At 50.8% G+C, this 22,876-nt stretch overlaps 1 protein-coding gene across 8 annotated transcripts in view; it reads right to left on the bottom strand.

The window, feature by feature from the left end:
• PAX8 (paired box 8) overlaps nt 1-22,876 on the bottom strand; it is a 65,360-nt gene that overhangs the window by 1,412 nt on the left and 41,072 nt on the right. For 2 of the 8 annotated variants that reach the window (XM_070379470.1, XM_005889993.3), the window contains exons 5-11: nt 22,489-22,577; nt 22,070-22,195; nt 21,453-21,628; nt 16,734-16,854; nt 16,095-16,301; nt 8,335-8,436; nt 1,259-1,345 (exon numbers count right to left, since the gene is read on the bottom strand). In XM_070379470.1, coding sequence (XP_070235571.1) covers nt 1,259-1,345; nt 8,335-8,436; nt 16,095-16,301; nt 16,734-16,854; nt 21,453-21,628; nt 22,070-22,195; nt 22,489-22,577 — 908 coding nt within the window. The remainder of the gene's footprint in view (nt 1-1,258; nt 1,346-8,334; nt 8,437-16,094; nt 16,302-16,733; nt 16,855-21,452; nt 21,629-22,069; nt 22,196-22,488; nt 22,578-22,876) is intronic. The other 6 variants (XM_070379472.1, XM_005889994.3, XM_070379474.1 and 3 more) reach the window with 4 other exon arrangements.

Raw genomic sequence — 22,876 nt, 5'->3', positions numbered from 1 at the left:
ACCTTTGAGTTTCTGGCCAGAAGGAGAACAGTGGCTTCTTGCCCCTCCCCTCCCCACGATTCCTTTGACCTTCAGCACCCTTGCATTGAGAGAGGGCAAGAAAGAGAAGTTATGCCTGGAGCCCTGAAGAATCAAGTACTGACTGGGGGATCGCTGGGTGTTCCCCGGCCTTGCCCAAAAGGCACAAGATCAGAGGATCTTAGGAACCATCGGGGATGGAAAGCTGACTGCTCAAGGGATATGTGGATTTGAGAGCCTCCTCCAGGCTGCTCTGCACACCCACAGGATGGACAGCCAGGGGAAGTTCCATGGGGAGGGCACAGCTCTATGCCCTCATCTTTCTGAGCTGAACTGGACAAAAGGGTGGCTTGAACTCACATGGCAAACAGAGCTCAAGTCAGTCAGCTTCCTAGTCATTCCTGGAACATGAGGAGGTAACAGGAAGAGAGAGGGGGGATCTTGGGAATGGAGACCCTTGGGGTCAGCTGCACTGTGCTACGGCTTCTACAGGCTCAGGTTTGCTCCCAAACCCTCCAGGTCACCCCTTCATGGAGACTCCAGTGGGATCCCTCACATTCATTTATGGGGCTTGGTTTCCTGATTTCCTTGGTTTCTCAACCCAACCCCGGCCCAGGGGAAGAGGGGCGGATGAGAAGCCCTGCAGTCCAGTTCACTATCTAGACCTCCATACTGAAGGCTGCTGCCCACATCTCAAGCCAAATATCAGGAATATGGTGGAACAGAGGGTCTCTGTGTAAGGGCTTTGGGGCTGAATCAAGAGTATTTTCGAGCCACTTAGATGGTTAATGAGAGCGACAGGATGGCATTGTTTGCAATCAGCACGCTCCCCAGCAGGAGGGTTGCTGGCACTCCCCTAGGCACCCTCCAAGATGTGGAGGGGCACAGAGACGTGCCCTCCCCGTGGAACTTTCTTAGCCTGCCCATCCTGCAGAGATGTCCCCTCCACCCCCGCCCTCCCAAAGCCTGAGCCCTGAATCTTACACAAAACAAAGATTTCACAGACATGGCCTCAGGACAGAGAAGTGAGTGATGCCCAGAAGTCTCCCCTCCGCCTCTCCCCCCAGACAACTTGGTACCCTGCCTTTCCCTGACCTGCTCGGATTATGAATAACACCTGTCTCTCCAGGCCCTCCATCGAACTGGGGATTCCCAGCTCTCAGACCACTTTGGTCCAACCTAGCACATCCACCCGCCCCGAACAGTGGAGGGCCTGTGTTAGCCCCAAAGGCAAACTTACTCAGTAAGCTGGAGTTGGGGAAGCGCCAGGCCTCGCTGTAGGAGGAGTAGGGGGTGTGGCCGTAGGCGTTGCCAGAGTATTCGCTTCCTGTGGGAGGCACACAGTGAGAGACCCATGAGGTGGATTCACAGCCTGAGGGCTGGGTCTGGGGGATGAGGGTCTGCAGGGTGGACACAGCGAGCCCTGGGGGACAGATGGGGCCAGGGCAGGGACAGTGGGAGCTCAGGAGACCCCTCCAAGAGCCCTTTGGAGGCCCCTCCGTCTGCATTCCTTTGGGGGGCAGTGCCTTTTCCATCAGGGACTGGGGGTACCGCCCTGACACGACAGCTCTCACAGGAACCCCAGGAGGTAGATGTTATTATGATGCCTGTTTTCCAGATGAGGAAACAGAGACTTGGGGATCTGTAGCTCACACAGCTGCAGGGTTTGGTGGAATTTGAAAGCTGTGCTGTGACTCCAGGTTCCAGGTTCTAACCATTTCTGCTGCTGCCTGGACCTTCTGTAGAAAGGTCTTTCCAGGAGGGGTCAATGTGAGTGACAGAGGTTAGAGGTCAAGGAAGAACTCAAGGGAGTATAAACTGTGCTGTTGTTGTTTAATCACTAGATTGTGTCTGACTCTTGCGACCCCATGGACTGCAGTCTGCCAGGCTTCTCGGCCCATAGGATTTTCCAGGCAAGAATACTGGAGTGGGTTGCTGTTTCTTTCCCCAGGGGATCTTCCCAACCCACATCTCCTGTATTGGCAGGCGGGTTCTTTGTAGCCTCCTTCAATATGCTTTGTTACAGAGGGGAGAGAGAGAGAGAGAGTGTGTGTGTGTGTGTGTGTGTGGTTGGGGATGGGTGCAGAGGATGAAAGGCAGAAAAGGGGAGGGGCCTGGAGAGCATGTGGGGCCTGAGACTTCCTCTGAAGAGACTCTTGTCCCATCTCAAACCTGCCACTTGAAGAAAACTCAGCACACGACTTACACAAAGCAAATCAGATCACCTGTTTCTGTGAGTGGATTCTTGGCCTCACTAGAATTACTTACCAAAGAAATGACTTAAGAATTCCCTTAAATAACAAAGCAGACCACCGCAATTACTGCTGGAACTCAGACGGAGCTTACGGTTGGCAAAGCACTTTCCCACACTCGATGTCCTTTTATTCTCACAACTGGGAGGCGCCCATCAATAACGCCAATTTATAGAAGAGGAAACTGGAGTGCAGCGTGAGTAAGGAGTTAGCCTCAATCCCACAGATGGGAAATGGCAAAGGAGAAGTTGACCTGAGAGGTCTTCACTCGAAATTCCAGATCATCCATTTATGCACTTGGGGGTTCCATCCACAAAGCCAGGTTTCCACCAATCCTGAACTCCAATGAATGTCCACACCGCCTTCCAGAATCTCATCTGCTGTTACAAGTCAAGTGCCTTCTTTGGCTCCTGAACTCATTCCCAGACTCTGGGAGTGGGGCTCGAAGCTGCCTGGCTCTGGAGCTGGCCTGCCTGGAGCCAAATCTCTGTGCCCCACTTCCGAGTTGTGCAACCTTGGACAAGTCACTGAGCTGCTCTGAGCCTTAGTTTCCTCATCTGTCAAATGGGGCAGATTATTGCCCCTATCTCATGGGGTTGTGGGGAGGATTCAATTTGATAACATACATCAAATGCTTATGGCACCACTCTTGGAACAGAAGAAGCAGGCAAGGAATGCCAGCGTTTATGATTTCCCCATTAGGCAGGCACAAAAATAAAGCTCACCAGAGCCCCGCATCCATCATCCAACCAGTGTTAGAGCCTGAGTTGGGGTCAGTGGGTGCTGATTTCCTGCCAGAGAGGTAGGCAATTACACAGGAGGAATAGAAGCGAGGAGGAAGAGCCTGAAGGAGAGGAAGGCTTCTGGGTCCTTGTCCAGGGCATTAGTGACAGGCAGTAACACAGGAAGTTCATTAGGGGCAGGGATTAATCTAACACAGGTCAGATGAACAACAAATACATGAAGAGAAAGGAGGGAGGAAAAAAAGCAAAGGGATTAAAAAGAGAAAGAAAGAAACTAAGAAATGACCTCATCCAACCATTCGTTTCAGAAATGAAGAAACTGCTGCCCAGAGAGGGAAAGACATTGCCCCAGGCCACATGCTCCCTTAGAACCTTCTAGGACCCCGGCCTCTGGTGCCTACTCCAGTGCTCTTTCTTGTATTCACAATGTGATCTGCTTTGTGTACTGCTGGTGTACCCCACTCCTCCTTGGTTTCAGTGCATCCTTGGAGAAAGCCAATTATACCTTAGCAATGCTCTCAGGCCTTGACCCTACCCCAGCCAATGCCAACCTCAGCCAGCTCCAAAGGACAGGAAGAAATGTGGAAAATCCACCGTATTTGCCCCTCACTGTGTCGCTTATTCATGCATTCACTCACTCGCTCGCTTGTTCATTAATCCAGCACACACTTGCAGGGTACCTATGTGCTCTGGTCACACAGTAGTGGAGGAGAGGATGGGGCTGAGGAGGTGGTACACCCCTAGGTGCAGCATCCTTTCACCATCAGGTCCGTCATCCCACCTTCATCCACGGCAGATGAAATGTCCTTGCTCTCACGAGAGGCCAACCTGTCCTCTTTGCTCTGCATCCTACCCCACTCATCTTTCCATGGATTGGGCCCTCATAATTTACCCCTTCTCTTCACTCTGTCAACATCTCCCTTTCCAATTCATCATTCCCCTAGCCAGCCAACAGGCTCTGCTATTTTCTCTTTTAAAAATCCTCTTCTTAGCCCACATTTCTCTGCAGCTCATAGCCCTTCTCTGCTCCATGGTCTCTGCCCTCACCTCCTCATCCCCACTCCAGTCAGGCCAACGCTGATCCCTTCAAATCCCTACCACCTCTACCCTGATCACTCCAAAGGTCACTTGGCTGACTCTGATTCAGTTCATCACTCCCTCCCTGCCTTTGGGTTTCATGGTGCCAAGTCCCCTGATTTGCCACCTAACCCACTGGCCTTTCCTGCTCTCTCACCTTGTTGGTTCCTTCTCTGCTATATCTCTAAATGTTGAAGGACCCCAGAGCTTAGTTTGTGAGCCTTCTGTGATTTTCCATCCACATCCTCTTTCTGGTGACCTTGATAATCCCTTAAGCATTAAATAACAGTTGTGCAGAATGGCTGAAATGTATGCCCTAGTCTTTCCCAACTGTAGATATACATCATGTGCCTACTGATGTATTAAACTGGTTATCTAGGAGGTGTCTCAATCCTAATATGGCCCAGTAGAATCCTTGACTTCCATATGCCAAATACTCTACCATTTCCTCTTCTGCTCTCACATACATATTTGCCACCACCACCCATGCCTTTTCCTAAACTTCAAACTTATCCTTGTTTCCTCTGTCATTAAACCCCTATGGCCAATTCACGAGTAAGTGCTATTGGCTCCACCACCAAAATACATTACACCCTCAATGTCTCTCTTCTCCTCCTTCCCTGCTACTTCCCTGGCGCATCCCTGATACATGTCACGTCCTGTATCAACCACTGCAACTGTGCCTCCACTAACTGGTCTCTAGGTGCCCTCTTCTGGCCGTCTACCATCTGATTTCCCAGTGACCCAGGTAGTCTTAAAATTTGACCCCCCCCCCACCACTACCAATATCTCTTCATTGTGTAGTGCTTTTCACACTCACTCGCTGTTCTCAGTTATACTCACACTCTTCCCATGTGTGATCATGCTACACTACTAGTTCCTACCTTGGGGCCTTTGCACTTGCTGTTCTTTTGGGCTGGGGATGGCCTGCCCCAGTTTATCACTTGGCTGACCACTCTGAACACCTTCTCAGAGAGGCCTCTCCTGATCACCCAATCTAAAGTAGTTATCTTCTCTCCCTGCGGCTCTTCATTACATCATCCCATTTTATTGTCTGAACCAGAGTTTATCGCTATCTGAAATTATCTTGTTGATTCATTCGTTGACTTGTTTACTATACTTTTTTCTCTACTGTTAGACTGTAAGCTCCATAAACAGATGGACCTGGCTTGGTCACTGCATCCCATACCAGAGAATCTCAACTCCTATTTGTTAAGTGAAAAGTGGTAAATGGATGCAAGGATGCAAGGATGGTTGAAAGGGTGGGTGACAGAAGTATGGATAATGGATAAAAGAAAGGACAAATGTATGAAAAGGTGCATGGAAGGATGAATAGAGGGATAAAAGGTTGAATAGATGAACTAAAGGATGGATGCATGATGAAAGACAGATGAATGGATGGGAGAAAGGATGGGTGAAGAAAAGATGAATAGAAGGTTGAATTGACAGAAGAATGGATGAATGAATTGAATTATGGATGGATGAATGGAAAGATGGGTGAATAGATGAATGGATGGATGCATGAATAGAAAAATGGGTAGATGGATGGAAGAAAGGATGGATAAAGGAAAGATGAATAGAAGACTGAATGACAGACTGATGGAAGGATGGATAAGAATATGCATGGATATATGGGGAAAATGTGTGAAAGATGAATGTATGGAAAGATGGAGAGATAGATGGGTGTATCATTCTACTGGAGTTGTTGTTCAGCTCCAAAACTGGTAAGAGGGCCATTAACAGTATTAACAGGGCAGGAACAGCAACAGCAACAATTAGAAGGGAAAACAGAAGATGAATAGACAAGAGAAATCTGTGCCCTGGTCTTATTCCTGTGTCGCTCTCTTATAGCTCATGTGGTTACTTCTGATATGATGGGAGGCAGCGTGGTGTAGCAGAAAGAATGCAAGATTTGAAAATCAAAAGAATAGTGTTTGAACAACCCAGCCACTTAGTATGATTATGATTATGATTATGATCCCCAAGCACACCACTTTGCTTTTCTAAGCTTGGTTCCTTATCTACATAAACCTAAGATTATATCAATGCTCCAGTCTTATGGTGAGGATTCAATGAGAAATAAACTTATACCTACGAATGGCCAGGCACCCAGAAAATGCAAACAAATGATCTCTTCTGTCCTTCTCTGACTGAAGACTGTCACTAGCATGCCTTGCTGAGAGCATTTTGTATCTATCTCGAACGCAGTTAGGTGCTCAATGAAAGTTTGATTTTAATGGAAGAAACCCCCTTCAATCAATCAGGAGATTGTAACCACTGGTAAGAAATGGACAAATACTTTTCTACCAAAAAAATTCCTTAAGAATTCATTTGCACCACCGAGTTACTAGGAACTAAGGGATGCGTTTAAATAACATTGCATTTTATAAAAACTAATTTGCATGAAACTTACTGGGTGCCCATCCACCTTGCCAGGCAAATCCCCTCTTGGAATTCACTTGTGGTCCACGGTGTACTTGTGTTATTATTATTTCTTTTTTCTGCAACACCCACTCAGGATGAGGTCTTTAGAGAAACAACCTGGGAGACTTTGATGAGAGGCCCGAGCCTCCCAGCTACCTCACAGGTCACACTCTGGGCCCCAGGAACCCTGTGCCCTGGGCCTGCCCCCGGGAAATGATTCATAATTAAGAGAAAAGCCCTGGGCTTTCTGTCTCTTCCTCCTCCTCTAAGCAGGCGGCAGGGAAAGGTGGAGAGGTTGGAAGGGGGATGGGGGCACTGACTGGAGCCTGGGATTGTGATTGAGAGGCCCCATTATCCACACTCTTAAAAAAATAACCGAATCTTTTCCTTTTTTATCTTGACCAATCTCATTTCACGCTCCAGAAGAGGAAGGGAGGGAGGGAGGGAGTCTGGGGCCAGGAGGGAGAGAGGAGTCAGTATTCTGTATTTTCAACGCTGCATTAAGCACATCGCCACGGTAACCAGGCAGCAACAAGTGCCAGCTCAGCGGGTTCCCAGGGAGCCCAGAGTCTCCTTCCCTCCCTCCCTCCTCCGTCCCCTCCCTCTGCCCAGGAGCGCCTGGCCCACCTGCCTCGCACAGGGCGCCCACAGTGGGTGGCTGGTAAAGAATAACCCCTGCTGGCGGGGGAGGGGAAGCAGGCCTGGGTGAAGGCCTTGAGTCTCTGGAGTCAGAGGCAGGTAGGCTGGTGGGGAGAAGCGGGGTCACAGATGCCCTGATTCAGAGCCCCTTTCAGAAGCTCCGGGTCCTCAGACCTCTCTGGGCAGTGCAAATGGCTCTGAAAGTGTCAGCTGCTCAGTCAGGTCTGTCTGACTCTTTGCAATCCTATGCACTGTAGCCCTCTAGGCTCCTCTGTCCATCGAATTCTGGAGTGGGTAGCCATTCCCTTCTCCACATAGGGATTGAACCCAGGTCTCCTGCATTGCAGGCAGATTCTTTACCATCTGAACCACCAGGGACCCTATGCATATGGCTCCATCCTATCCATTCTGAGGTTATCCCTGTAGGGTTCCTAAAAGAATGAGATGCAACCAGAGAAACTCCCATTGTTCTCACTTGTCCAGACCTTGATACCCCAGGTCACTGCTGGGTGATGATCATCCTGTCAGACAAAGAGACCCCCAGGACTGTTGGGGAGGATTCCAGGACTGTCCAAGTGATGATGGAGACATACTCCCTGCTCATCTCACACTCTAGTACCTTTGGAATACTCAAGCCATGGGTCCTGACTGTGCATGGTTGAATAAATGTGAGGTGTGAAGAAGGATATTTCAACCATCTTCATCGCCATCATCACCAACACCATTCACACTCATATTTTTCAGAAAGGGTAAACCAGGATTCATTAGAGGTAAATAACTGGGAGACCACAGGGTGCTTAAGAGCTGGGCTTAGGTTTACCTCCATTGTTCTAATGGCTCCCAGATGACTCCCTATGAAGGCTTACTGAATCACTGGAAGAAATAGCAGAGCTCTGATTTGAATGTTAGTCTGTCTCAGCCTCTCCCTTTGCATCATGATGGGAAATAGGGAGCCTTTGGGAAGAAGGGGGCTGAGCTGGAGGGAGAGTTAAGGGGCCAGGACTGCACTGGAGTCTTTTCTCCAGGTGTTTACAAGGAGCTGCATCCCTTGGTCCATCCTTCAGTGTCCTTCAGAAAGTCTATGCATGGGGCACATCCTACCTCTTGTACCCTCTTGCTCCACCTGTGGCCACCACTTCCTCTTTACAATGTTTCCCCTCCTGCCCAGCCCCACCCCTTACCTGCCACCATGCCTGCGATGGCAGAAGAGGCATAGCTGCCCTGTCCACTGGTGGGGATGTGGGGTGGGTATCCAGGCAGTGTGGGGCCCACCATCTCTCGCCCTGAAAAAATACAGCAAAGCATTATCAGGCAGGCCACTGTGGGCTCCTGTACTTACTGTCTTGCTCCGCGGAGGCTCTGCAAACCTGCCCTCTGCCACTCCCACTCTCTCCCAAGCCATTCTCTGGACTTACTTCCTCCCTCCCCTCTCCTTCTCTGAGCCCAAGCTCCTCTCTACTCAGTGGACCTTCACCAGGCCACGGGCTCCACCATGTAGTGGTGGGGGGCTGGCTATTACAGGCCTCTATTATTCCCTATCCTCCAATTATTTTATTGACAAGAATCTTAGTCATCCATAATGATGTCATGGTACTGGAAGGAGGCTGGGGGCTATGTCTTCTAGGTCTTTGTGGTTCCCTGTGGCATTCGCATAGCAGCCAGCACAGTGGGCCGAAATAAACACATTAGAGGCCACTGGCCACTGGCCACCCTTTCAGCCCCAGCTCCCAGGAGAACCAAGGTCAAGGCCCTGTGAAGGGATGGCAAAGAGGCGGCTGGTTGGCCCATCACTGTCCTTTTCTGAACCTGTGGCAGACATTGTTAATCAATCACCACACTCTGCCTCTGAGCCACAATGGGGTTTCTGCTCCTCAACCTGGCCTTGCGGGTGGATATAACATATCAGAGCTGCAAGGGACATGAAACATGTTGCCTATTCCTGACCTGGAAAGGACATGTGGGTTGACAGGCAGTGTTTACACAAGCCTGAACCACTGACATCTATCCATGCCATTCCTGAAAAGAACTATTTTCAGCAAAACAGACAAGTATCCCTCTCTTTGTTTATCTATAATTTGTGGGAAATCTGCTGGCCTTGGTGACACGGAGGCTGCTCTGTGAAGTTCTGAAGTTCTGGCTCTGCCTCTCCTCTCTCAGTCAAGCCTTCCCATTCTAGAGACCCCATTTAACCTGTTGATTTCTCTCCATCCACACCACGTACCAACAACCACAATCCTCCCCCTACCCGTGTCCCTTCTTTCATGGCCCCCTATCTGGAAGGCCCACAAGATCGTCCCTCACCCAAGGATTCTTGACCAGGTGAAAAGACATCCCAATCTGCCCAGATATGAATACTGTCCCAGCATATATACAAAGAATGCACATTTCACTCTCTTTGCTCTCAAAACACCCCGTTTGATGATGAAATTATCTGGTTGTCTGAGTTCTTGGTGATGTTTATAAGGTAGATAGGAGGTTTGCCAACCTCATCCCCGTTGACACTTGGGGCCAGATAATTCTCCGTGGTGGGGGGTGGGGGGTGAGGGGAGGCTGTCTTGTGCATTACAGGATGTTGGACAGCATCCCTGGGGTCTACCCTCTAGATGCCAGTAAGTTCCCACCCAGTGCGACAACCTGGAATGTCTCCAGATATAGTCACATGACGCCAGGGTGGCAAAATCACCTCTGAATGAGAACCACTGGATTAGATTATCACCATTTTATCAAAATGCCTTTACTTCTTTCCGCACTGGGGGCTGCCTTTTCTCCTAGGACTCACATGGATTCCCTGTGAGCCTCTGTCACCAGGTTACCAAGTCCACCCCACCACGGCACTGTTCGCCCAATTTTCCCTCCATCAGCCCCCCACCCCCACCCCTGGGGTCCTTCTTGTGTCAGACCCCCTAGGGGGTGCCTACCAACACTGGAAGAGAAGGTACCTCTCACGGAACCCTGTAAGTTGTCAATACAGCAGTAACTGCCTCCTTACCTCTATTTCTAGAGACTCCTTGAAGACAATTCATTCATTTGACAAATATTGATTAATCCTGATATCCTGGGCACTTTAAGAAGCATTTGGGGATACAGCAGTAAGCAAGAATGTAAATTAGCAAGGCTAGGCGCTAAGTCAAGGGAGGATAGACTGGGAGGGGTACTGGAGCCAAGCCTGGGGGGCTCAACAGACAAGACCAGGCCTCCTGGACTTCCACCCTTCCTCTAGGGGGAAGAGTCCAGAAATCGGAGGACTTCAGTCCTCATTCTGCTTCTAGAACTAATTTTCCAAGTGCCCTCAGACCAGCCACCTACATGCCCCAAGCCTCAGCTTCTTCACATGTAAAATGAGAAAAAAAAAAAAGAAAGTAGCCATACACACCTTATTACTATTACCATCATGTTATCAGCATCATTCAGAGTCAAAGTTTCATGCCACAGGTGCACACTGATTCATGCAATGGACACATTCTATAAATTATTACATGCCAAGGGAAACCTCACAGAATAAATCTTATTGGAAAGGGTTATCGGTGTTCATGATTCAAAGCTGTGTGACTGTTTTGGTAAAAATGAACACCACTCCCTAAGTTCCTAATTTGTTTTGAGCATACTGTCTGGCAGTGGTTGGTGCTGGACCAAACAGAGTGGAACCCGCTGGAATTTGACAGATGCGTTCAGTTCACTTGACACAGGCCTGAACCAACGAGGGCTTGGCAACACAGGTGAGAGAAGAGGAGCTTCAGTATAATGAGGAGAGGGGGACACAGGTAGGAAATTGGATCTTTCTTCAAAAAAGACTGCAATACCAGCAGCACTCAGACTCAGCCCCTTCAACCCTTGGATGAAGCCCCTGGTACTACAGCCCACGAGAGGCAAGGAGCGGCATGAAGTCCATGTGGGCAGATCGAGGACAGAGGGTGGATGGGACATGAGTAGGAGCGTGATGGAAGAGGGTGATGGCTAATTCAGCCCTGAAGCCTTTTCCCTTTCCTATTCCCTTCCTACTTCCAAGAGATGGACAGACAGACATCTGGGTCTAGATTATGGCCAGGGAGGACAGTATTTAATTTCCCTGGCCTGCATCTTCTCATTTGTCTTATGAAGAGCTCAGTTAGATGAGAGATTGTACACTGGGTTCACCTAAACCAATACTTGATTGGTAGGGGGCTTCCTGTTGCACTGCTGAGAAGGATTCTGAGGCTGCTCTGCTATGACTGGGGTTGGGGGTGAGTATTGGCTCTCAGACCACCTATTAGCTGTTATTGGCCTAGTGCTCTCTGGGGCTCCCTGTGGTCCCACATTTCCTCTTCTCATGTTACTCTCATCTTGTCCTTTTCCATCACCAGGTCCTGCTGCTTCTTAAGCTCTACAGCTCAGGGGGAAAGAGCACCAGGACACAAGCTCTCCTTAAGCCACAATTTAATTTAGTCACATTTGCCCCCCTCAGTCCCATCCCATGAGAACTAGCCCCTAAAATGCTCTTGGAAATTGAATTTCATCAGCTTTACTCCCTTGTATTCTGTGATTTTTAATCTTCATTTCTTCTCAGTCACCTAATTTTCTCCCAGTGGGACAGAGGTATCTGAGTCAGATGCTGGAGCGTCAACTCCTGGAGGCTTCCTCCCCTGAAACTTGGCCCCCTTGAAAAGCCAGCTGAGACTGTCTTCAGGACACCCTTCACCCTCAACTTCTCTGTTAGTCCCCAGGAAAGAGTGAAAGTGTTAGTGGCTCAGTCATGTCTGACTCTTTGTGACCCCATGGACTGTAGCCCACCAGGCTCCTCTCTCCATGGGATTTCCCAGGCAAGAATACTGGAGAGGGTTGCCATTCCTTTCTCCAAGGGATCTTTCCAACCCAGTGTTTGAACCTGTGTCTCCTGCATTGCAGGCAGATTCTTTACCACTAATGCTACCTGGGAAGCCCCAGGACTCTGCTTCAATTCCTTAAATATTTGGTTTCTTCCCCCAAAGCCAAGAACTTTACAACCTTCTTAGAAATGAAACTACAGAAGCCATAAGGTGGAGGCATGCCTTCACAGCCTATTTTCTGGACTTGATTTTTAAGGCTCTTCACCATAAGTTTATCTTTGGTTTGTAATTCCATCTCTCCTGCACTCAAATATATTTTCAAAATAGTTCTGTTTTTAAGAAGCTGATGTAGGACTTCCTCGGTGGTCCAGTGGATAAGAATTTACCTGCCAATACAGGGGACATGGGTTCAATCCCTGGTCTGGGAAGATTCCACTTACCTTGGAGCAGCTAAGCATGTGCACCACAACTACTGAGCCTATGTTCTAGGGCCAGCAAGCTGCAGCTACTGAAGCCTGTGTGCCTACAGCTCCACCACAAGAGGAGCCACCGCAATGAGAAGCCAGAATCACAGCCAGAGAGAGTAGTCCCCACTCTCCCCAACTAGAGAAATCACATGCACAGTGACACAGATCCCGCACAGCCGCACAAAATAAAATAAATTATATATACACACATGTATGTATATATATGAAAAGAAGCTGATGTAGACAAAGCTGCATATTAAATGACTGGGAAGTCGGGTTCTGCAAGAAAACACTAGCATCTCAGAAATGCTGGTAAATATCCTACGTATCGGTAGAGGCCAGCGTCAGAAAACCAGGACTTGGGGGAATTCTGAGGGTAGAGGTGATTTCAGACCATTTATCGGCTCCTTTGATGTCCGCCCTCTATGTGACCTCTTTTCAACTCCTTATCTCGCTCTGATAGCAAGGAGAATTTATGGCAATCCAGAAATCTCTTTGGCAGGATTAAATATAATTTTGCACAGAAGGATGGAGGCGGGTAACGGACTCTTTGATGATAAAGCCAAAGTCAGGGCTTCCTCAACAGCTGAGCTGGAGTCAGCCGGGGAAAAGACAGGACAAGGACAGCATCAATATTGCTCTCGGTCAGTGTGCTGGGACCCTAGACAGGGGCATCTGGGAGGAGAATTTAGGGGCAATCCTCCTGTCTCCCAAACCCTGAGATTTCTTCTTTCTTGGCTAATTAGGGAGAAGCTGAGACCCAGAAAAACCATCCTGAACATCGCATTAGCAGAGACTGTGCTGGGGAGAACTTGACCTGGTGGAGACTGAGGCAGGCAAACACCTGGTGGGAGGTGGTAGGCAGGGTCCAGTCCATAGGTAGCTACTCAGAGGAGGAGAGCTGGGGAGGGCATTCAGATAGTTGATGACTATGGAATGAAAATTTACCTAGTCCTTCATCCTCTCCCCTGTCTGCAGCATCATTACCTTGCATTAATTTGGTCTTGGCTTTCTTTTTATTCTTCTAAATCAATCTCTTGCTCCCCTGGATAGGTTTCCAGCCCCCAGACTCTTGATATCATTCCCTTCTTTTTTTTTTTTTTGGCCATGGTGCCCATGGCTTATGGGGTCTTAGTTTCCTGACCAGGGATTGAACCTGGGCCCACAGCAGTGAAATTGTGGAGTCCTAATCACTGGATCTTCAAGGAAGTCTCAAATTACTCCCTTCCTAATCTGGTTTCATCCTACCCCATCTCCCCAGTCTGCTCACTCTGGCTCAGCCACGTGGTAGACATTTAGGTTCAATCTTGATTGGATGTTGCAAGGGGACAGTCTTTCAGGAGCTCCAGGCCACCACCTGGGCTCAGCGTGGACACTAGCCATCCTGAACCCCTGTGCTGAGTCACAGGGCAGGCCCAGTTCTGTAGACTGTGGCCTTGACTTGCTTCCTGCTCTCAGTAACCATCTAGACCAAGCCTCTCCAAACCTGGGCCCTGCTTGCTCTTCCCAGAGCCCCTGCCTCTGTGCTGCCTCTTCTACCCTTAGGCTGGGCTCCACAGCCTTCACGGGGGTCACACCCTCCACATCAGCCTCACCAGGGTCTGTCTCTGGGGGCCCCCCGCCTGAATGACTGCTGCGTGTCTGCTGCCTGCTGCTTTGCCCCATGCAAGGATGACCTCCCAGTCCTGCATGGACAACGGACACAGGGCATGTCCGTTAAACTAAGAGCTAGTAGAAGTTGGAAGCATCACCCCTGATTTGATCACATGTTGTCTGGAGGTGCGTGAAGCCCTTAAGGGAGGGGAGAAAGTAGGGGAGGGGTTTGAGGGTAGGGACTCTGCACTGGGCTGTTTCAACCACACTTCACACCAATGCCCAGGTCTGTGCTCTGACATATCTGCTTCCCACTGCCCGGGGTCCTTCTTGCTCCTCTCTGGCTGATCCTGCACAGCCTCTTCACAATTCCCAGTAAGTGAAGAACTGCTCCCCCACACCACACGCTTCACCCACACCATCATCCCTTACCTGCCTCTTCTCAGCCCTCCTGGCCATCGCCCACCAGATACACAGGCAGGCAGTGGTGCCCAGTGACTGGGCCCCTCCCCCACACACATTGAATTTAAGTCTCTCCGACTCTCCCCCTCCTCTCTCCCCTCCTAACCCTGTCCCATTTTCTCTGGCTGACATCACTTCATTCAGCTCACAGACTTTTCTTCTTTAATCACTTTGGTCAAAACAAATGACCCATCTCCGCTGACTTCACCCTCTTTTGAAATTCTGCACTGAGTCAACACTTTCCTCCTTGCTTCATCACTGCCTCTCTGCCCACACGCTGGGCTTCCTTTATGAACCCTCTACCTCTGTGCCCACCTCCTCAAAGAGGTCCTCCTTCATTAGACACGGGGATGCACAGAGGGGGAAAAAAAACGTCCTAGGTGCCAGACAGACATAAAATGTAGAGACAGTTATAAGGAAGGGTCAATGGACTTGAATAAGATGACCTTGAGGTCCCTCTGGGTGGACAGAGGTCTGGTTCTTATGATGCAGTGATTTTCAAGTGCAAGGGCTTTCCCTGGGCAGAGCCCCTACTTCAGACAGAGCAGCTCTTCATTTGTCTGGTCTGGATACCTGGCTTCTTTCAAACTTTCCATTTCAGGAGTGTTGTGAGACCCAGCAAGCTTGAAAACCACTGGTCCAGAAGGGCTGGCCCACTCCTGGTTTCTTCCCTGGGTCCTGGTTCAATGCCTTGGACCCACTTCTGAAATAGTCTCATCTCTGTGGCCGTCTTTCAAATATCTGGAAACTGTTATCGGGCTCTGTTCCCTCCCTCACTCCACCTCTGCCCTTCTCCCTGCCTAGCCAAACACCTCTGACTTTTTCAGCCACTGCTCAGACTTTGCCTGGACGGGCCAATGTCCTTCTGCCCAGGAGATTCAGCTCTGCTGGGATCTGATCCACAGGGCGCACGCAGGCTGACATGTCACCATGTTCCTATTCAGGGATTTTGGCTGGGTCTTTCTCCCTGGGCCTGTTGCCCATCAGTGTAAGGAGAGATTTGAACTAAATGTCCCTAAGGTGCTTCCAGACTTCAGTTGGATGAGGGTTTTGATGAAAAGTCCCTGCTTCCCCTTCTCTTGAGTTGGTGAGTCACTCTGCCTGAGTGTCCTCCAAGAGAGACACTTAAGCTAGGGACACAAGAGTTACACTATGGGGACCCAATTGGGACTGACCCTCCATCCTTAGAAATTTGATCCAGAATTTGGCCCCCAAAGCCAAAGCCTTTCTCCCTCCAGAGTTTTCTTTTTTTCTTCTTTTGCATTTTTTTTAACCCAGACCAAGGGTTTGGGGCTTTACTGAGTCTGGCTCCTGGTCTTAGGGTTCTGGCACTTTCATGGGGCTTTGGGGCAAGGTTTTGGAAATCCACCAGGCACCCCCACTTTCAAGCATCCCCCAGAGTGCCTGCCCCTCCCATGGCCTGACTTTGCAGGCATGGAGGACCGCATCTTGGCGCCTCCAAAAGTGGTCGGAGGAATGAGGGAAGAGGATGATGGTGGAGAGGACTCGGGAAGAGAGTAGGGGCTAGACCCAAAGTAGGGAACTGGCGGCCGGCCGTGAGGACTCCCCCTCCCGCCCCCCGCGATGGCTGTAAGACCCGGGACCTCCCTGTCGTACCTGAGAGGAGGGCCTGGCCCGTGAACTGCCCGTACACGGAGGCAGCATGGGGAAAGGCATTGAAGGGCGGGACCGAGGCACCGGCTGGGACCCCGGAGCCGACTTGCTGCAGATCCAAAAAGGCGGAGCTAGATAAAGAGGAAGGGGTGGAGCTAGAACTGGACACCTCGGGGGTTTCCTGCTTTATGGCGAAGGGTGAATGAGGATCTGCCGGAGGGAGGGAGACAACAAGGAGAGAGGGGTGTGAGATGATGGGGCGGGAACATGCACAAACCAAGCCATGAGATGCGGGAGGGGCGGGGCGGCGAGGCGCGGGCGGGCTCCTCCCTGAGGCGGGGCGCGGGGAGTGGGCGGGGCTACGCGGTGTCACTCAGGTTGGGGGAGGAGGTGAGAGGGCACTTCTGTCTCCCTGCTGTGCCTCTGTGAGTGTAGACGCAGGTCGCGTGTGCCCCGCGCTGCGGGGCAGGCGGAGAAAGGGCCGAGGACAGAAGGCGAGACCCTCTCGACCCACCTGCTGACCGGCCAGCAGAGTCCCCTCTCCTCTTCAGGCCCAGGGCCCTAACACCTTCCTCCTCTCCACCAGCCAGCTCTGCCCGCCAGCCGGCTCCCGCATGGCCCAGGAGATTCTGGGCATCGTACCTGCCACCACGGGGTAGGTCTGATGAGTCGAGAGGTTGCGCCCCAAGGGTGTATTGGAGGGGGTCAGGGTGGCCTTCCCGTCGTCCAGGGCGCTGTTGAGCAAGGGCAGCGGGTAAAGACCCTGGGGAACAAGAAGAAGTGAGCGCACAGAGGCTGTGGGCGGCAGGCTCTCCTTTAAAGCCCCCCCACCCCCGCCAGCCGGCTCCCCCTAGAAAATACCTGCTTCCTCTGTCCCCTCTTCCCGCTCACTCGCTCAGTCTTGACTCCACTTAGTCTGTTTAATCAGTTCTTATTCTCTGACTTACAGCCCTTCTGTTTTTCTCCCAGTTCTAGGGGCAGAACTCGCCCTCCGCGGCAGCTCTGGAATTCAAGGCTGGCTGGTGGCAACAGCGCCAGACACAGAAGAGAGTGGGTCCTTCCAAGGACCACACCCTGGCTGGATGCTGGGCCCCTTCCGGGTTTCCTCATCCTGTCTGGGCCCACGGAGGGCAAGATGCAGGGCTGGGGCAGTTAGCACGTGGGACTGTTCAGGGTGCTTTCCTCCTTTCATTAAAATATTCTCCAGATGGGAAATGGAGGCACAGAGCTGGTCAAGACACTTCTCACACTCCCACAGAAGTCACACTCCCCTGGTCTGACTTCAGGACCTGTGTTCTCAACCACTGCTCTGCAGTGGATAACATCATGACCACATCTTACATGTAAAGACAGCAGGCATTAGACATTGCCTGTGTTATCCTGATCCATTTCTCCCAACAGCCCTGTGACGTAGGCAAGCAATATTGTCTGAGATGCTGAGAGCCTGAAGACCAGAGAGGTGAATGTCCTAGGTGAGTACGAAGTGGAGTCTAAATCAAGGACATCTGATCCTGACCCCTGCGCTCTCTCCTTCAGTAAAAGCACAGACCTGACACCTAAGCAAAATAGGTAGACTTCTTCCCTCTCTCTCCATATCCAAGCAAACATAAATGTGCACATTAAGCTTGAAGATGATATTTGTGGTTACTTTTGTTTAAAAATTCTTTATCAAGTACCCCTGGGGGTTTTCATTTTAGACTTCACTGAGCCTCCCCTGACATGAGTGGGCCATCTCCTCCAATGCTTCTTCCAAGAAGAACTTGTTCAATTAAAGGCAAGGGTACATCACCCCTCATCATGATACCCTCCCATCAGGCCACGAAACAGCACACACCTCTGCTCCCCACATGTGGATCACACATGTCACTAATATGCTCTGTGAACCGGTGTGCAAAAACCAAAATCAAGGCTTGTGCTCCGTGGTTATATAACAGCTCTCTAAAGGCAATCGCTTTCAACGATTTGAGCTGGGTTCTCCAAGGAGCCACAGCAGTTTCTGGTTGCATGCCAGGCACTTATGGAAGTTGCAGTCAACTCTGGAGACCACAAGGGCACCATTATCCTGTAGCAGCAATTACTGACTAAATGGCACTCTGGTTCTACACCTTCTGAGGGAGCTTCCTGCTTCTAGTCAGGGTAGAGTTACTTAGAGCCTGGTTTCATGAAATTTAACAAAATGCCTGATTTCTAGGAAATGTAAGAAAAGTTTAAAATGTTTTGTGGACATGTTGATCTGATATAAAACACCTCCTCAAAATCCTGGTGGTGTTAGTCATGTCCAACATTCTGCGACCCTATGGACTGTAGCTCACCAGGCTCTCTCAGCACGGAATTCTCCAGGCAAGAATACTGCAGTTGGTTGCCCTTCCCTTCTCCAGGGGCTCTTCCTGACCTAGGGATTGAACCCAAGTCTCCTGTATTGCAGACAGATTCTTTGTCATCTGAGCCACCAGGGAGGTGAAAGTTGCTTAGTTGTGTCTGACTGTTTGTGACCCTCCAGGCCAGAGTACTGGAGTGGGTAGTTGCTGCTCCCTTCTCCAGGGGATCTTCCCAACCCAGGGATTGAACCCAGGTCTCCCGCATTGCAGGCAGATTCTTTACCAGCTGAGCCACAAGGGAAGCAAGCCACCAGGGAAGCCCCACCTCAAAATCCTATAGCTCTCCAAAATCTAACAATTCAGTGAAAAACAAACAAACCTATAAATCAGACATTTCAGTAATGTTACCCCAAATGCCTTAAACATCTCAAGGATGATTGGATTTCTTATTGGGGTGGGATTTGAATTGGGGTGCAGAGGACACAATTCCTCAGGACTTGGACAAGTTTGAGCTCTTGTTCTGCAATCACCAGCTTAGTAGCTTTAGTCTCCTTGACCTCTCTGAGCCTTGGTTTTCTCACCTGTGTAACAGGCATAATAGATCTTCTTTACAGGGCTGATGCAAGGATTAAAGGAGATTTTATATACCTACATTAAACACCTAGCACAAAATGCCTAGTAACAAACATTCAATAAACAGCTACTTTAGAGTTATGTGAAGGGTCACAAGCTGCCCAGTTCTTGAGGCTCTGTCATCATAATATTCACATTGTGCTAATCTGTTCCTTGATGCACTTGTGAAATAGAGGAACAAGAGCTTTGCAGACTCCTAACTGTGCCTGGTAGTAAAAGAGCAACCAGAAATGAGCCCACAGAAATGTTTATGTTGAATGCTTTGCCCTTTGTTGATTTTACAGAAAAGATGGCCATGCTTTTGCCCCATCCTGAGGTCAGGTGTGAGGAACTGTGCTTCTCTCTGAGCTTCCCAGACCAGAGGCCCTTTCCTTGCCCAGCAAGAGGACACTGGGGTGTTCCTTTGGCAGCACTGGCAGCTGTGGGAAAGGCAAGGAGCCCCAGGCACAGGCTGGGTCCTCCATGTCCTTCCACATCGAGCAGGGGAATGAATGAGGGAGGGAGTGACTGGCTGAGCAAGGCACTCAATCAGTAATGGTCATTACTGAACCTCCATCTCCTCAACTGTAGGATGAAGGAGTAGAGTAGTTGCATGGTTTTTAAGTTCTCTTTTTCCAGTCTTCAAATAAGAACTCACATAGGAGCACCATATTTAAAACAGGTGACAGTGGACCAGTCTGAATGAAACCAGGGCCTAGAGGTCTGAGCTCCACAAACTTTCACTTCTGTCAGCCCTCTCCACCCTCCTTGGCCCTAGTCCTCTCCAGGCAAATGAAAGACTGGACTGAATGGGCCCTGTGGGTCCTCTGGCTCAAGACTCTCCATTTGCATGATCCCCTATGTATGTATGCCAGTTTGGAGTAGGGTCTTGGGACGCCTTATAATCAAGCAAGGTCCCTCAGAGGGGTAGGGGAGCTCAGGAGTGGTTCTGCACAACCCAGTGGGTCTCAGCAGCAAGGTTTCTCTACCAGGTCACTGAGCTGTGTGGGGTCCATATCTCACAGCAGGTTCCCTGCAGACCTACCCCTGTGGCCCCATTCCCCTCCTGCCCAGTCAACCCCGGCCTGGGGTGCCATGTGCTGACTCGTGGCTGATCGCCCTGCCCTCTCCCCAGGTCTGCTGACGGCCAGCCTTCTCTGAAGCCCTCCTGGTTGTCACAGCCCAGGCTGATAAAATCGCTGACGCAGATTGCCTGCCCAGCTGCGTTGTTGGCAAGGGCCCAGCCACCCAGACGGTCACTGGCAGTGGTTCAGCCGGTGACTGGCATCGTCACCATTGTCCTGCTCAGATCTTAAAGGTACACGGGCTTGCCTCACTCCTGGCTTAGATGACACCTTGAGCTGAGAGGGATGAGCAGACACTGCTGTAGAGAAAATCTTCAGCTGATTGATGTTGTTGGGTTAGGGGATGGGGAAGACACTGAGACTGTGGTGTTGACAGAAGATAATTAACAGAGGTGCAGAGTTATTTTTTGGCTCCTGGAGACACTTTGGACATCTCTGCCAGTTTTTCATAGAAGCCAAGCCCTGATAAGCCATTTCACCTGTCCCGAACACTGGGAATAAAACTTTGCTTGTAGCTTGCATTTCTCAGGCTGCATTTCTCATTGCATTTACTCAGTCTACCTTTATTAAGCATCTGTTAGAGGGGCACAATGGGAGATGCTGGAGGTAAAAAAGATGCCTTGAGATGCTGCCCTGCGCTCAAGAAATGTGCTGTATCTTGACATCTCTGTCCGCTAGGCAGTGACACTACCCCATGAGTTCTGGGGGGCGGCCCCTCCCACCCGGACATGCAGAAGTCTGGGAGAGTGAAAATGAAGCGTGTCTGAGGGGCAGGGAAGAATTCATGGACCAGGTGAGGCTTGAGCTGAGTCATACTAGCCGAGCAGTACTTTTCCAGGCAGAGAAGTGGGAGGAAGGCATTCATCGAGGAGGGCACACCGTGTGCCGGGGCAGAGAGGTGTGAGCAAGAGGAGCGAGAGCATGGCAGGCACAGGGGTGGGGAGGCGTGAGTGGCGTGAGGCGGGGCTGGAGGTGCTGGTGGAGGTCATGCTGTAAAGGCTGGAGCTGCGACTTTATTGCTGTAGGACCTGACCCTGCTATCTGGGGGAGACACTGTGGCAGGGGGATGGCACGGTTGGTTGCATTGCTCTAAGCTCAGAGGCTACAAGTGAGGGAAGGCAGGGGGCTGGAAGGATGAGCAGGAAGATGCTGCTAGCGTCTGGTGAAATAATGCCCATGACGGCCTTGGAGCTGCTGGAAGCATGTGCCCTGGGCCCATCAAGCAACTTCTAGTTGCTTCTAGAATTGCCAGTTGATTAGGGAGCTTTCAGAGACCATGTCTTGCTCTGCCCTCCTCCCTCCCTCCCAACTGTCTGCTCGCCTCCCGTGCCCAGCTGGCCCCTCACCTGCTCGCCTTTGGTGTGGCTGGGGGAGGCGTAGGCCTCCGGGTAGTGCTGCCGATCAAAGGGGCATTCAAGCGACTCGAGGTGGTGCTGGCTGAAGGTGTCCGTGCGGAGGTGTTTGCGGGGCCCGCTGCTGCTGCTCTGGGAGTCAATGCTCAGCCGGCAGCTGTCCTGGTCACCTGGCAGGCATCCCCCGGCAGGGAGAAAGCTTTCAGGGGGCTTGTCGACCCATTGCCCAGGCCAGAGTGGGGAAGCAGACTCAATTGGGAAGAGGGAAGAGCAAGACTTCCGGGTGGCTTAGAAACAATCCACAAAGTCCTGGGCCTAAGGGGGTCTCTGTCTCATCAGTAGTAGTAGTATTAGTCACTCAGTCATGTCTGACTCTTTGTGACACCATGGATTGTAGCCCACCAGGCTCCTCTGTTCATGGGATTCTCCAGGCAAAAATAATGAAGTGGGTAGCTGTGCCCTCCTCCAGGGGATCTTCCTGACCCAGGGATCAAACCTATGTCTCCTGCATTGCAGGCAGATTTTTTACCACCTGAGCCACCAGAGAAGCCCTGTCTTAGCAGTTGCCCTCCTGCACCCCCAACCTACCCTCTGGTCCCCCCAACACTCACTGTCATCCATCTTCCTCTTGCTGTCGCTGCCAGGCTGGGCGATCCCCAGGAGCCCATTGATGGAATAAGTAGAACCCAGAGAGTCCGACTGTGGAGATTCTGGGGGCGTCACAGCTGAGCTGGGGACTGCAGTGGGGCAAGACAGAGGGTCAGGATGTGGGCCTGACACCCCTCAGAGCTCCTGACACCACCACAGAGGAGTCAGGGGCCCTGCCCACTGGTGCCAGGGTTCTGGCTTGTGTTGTTTCCAGCCCTAAACATTTCAGAGAATCTTCCCTGGGATTCCAGCCAGGTTTGGGCTCAGTTCGAACATATGGGTATGTCTGTGTGGACATGTTTGTGTGCAACTCTGTGTGTGTACATGGATGGGAGTGTGTATGCAAGGGGCTGAGTGTGACTGTGGGACCCTCGGCACTCACTCAGCGTGTGTCCTGGGCTCAGGGACTTGGTGGCCACACAGCTGTCCATGGGAAGGTTGAATGGCTGCTGCACTTTAGTCCGGATGATTCTGTAAGGAAGAGAAGAAAAGCCCTTATAGCAGAAGGAGACAGGGCTTCCGGCTGCCCCAGCTCCATCCACCGTTTTGAGATCCCACTTGAGTATCTATAGACATTCAGCCAAAACTCAGCTCATTGTTCTTTTAGTTGCTAAATTGCAACTGACTCTTTGCAACCCCGTGGACTGTAGCCCACCAGGCTCCTCTGTCCATGGGATTTTCCAAGCAAGAATACTACAGTGAGTTGCCATTTCCTCCTCCAGGGGATCTTCCTGATGCAGGGATCGAACTTGAATCTCCTGCATTGCAGG

This window comes from Bos mutus, chromosome 11 (assembly GCF_027580195.1).
Source record: "Bos mutus isolate GX-2022 chromosome 11, NWIPB_WYAK_1.1, whole genome shotgun sequence".
In the NCBI taxonomy this organism is placed as follows: domain Eukaryota; kingdom Metazoa; phylum Chordata; class Mammalia; order Artiodactyla; family Bovidae; genus Bos; species Bos mutus.
This window is presented reverse-complemented; position numbering and strand designations above follow the sequence as displayed.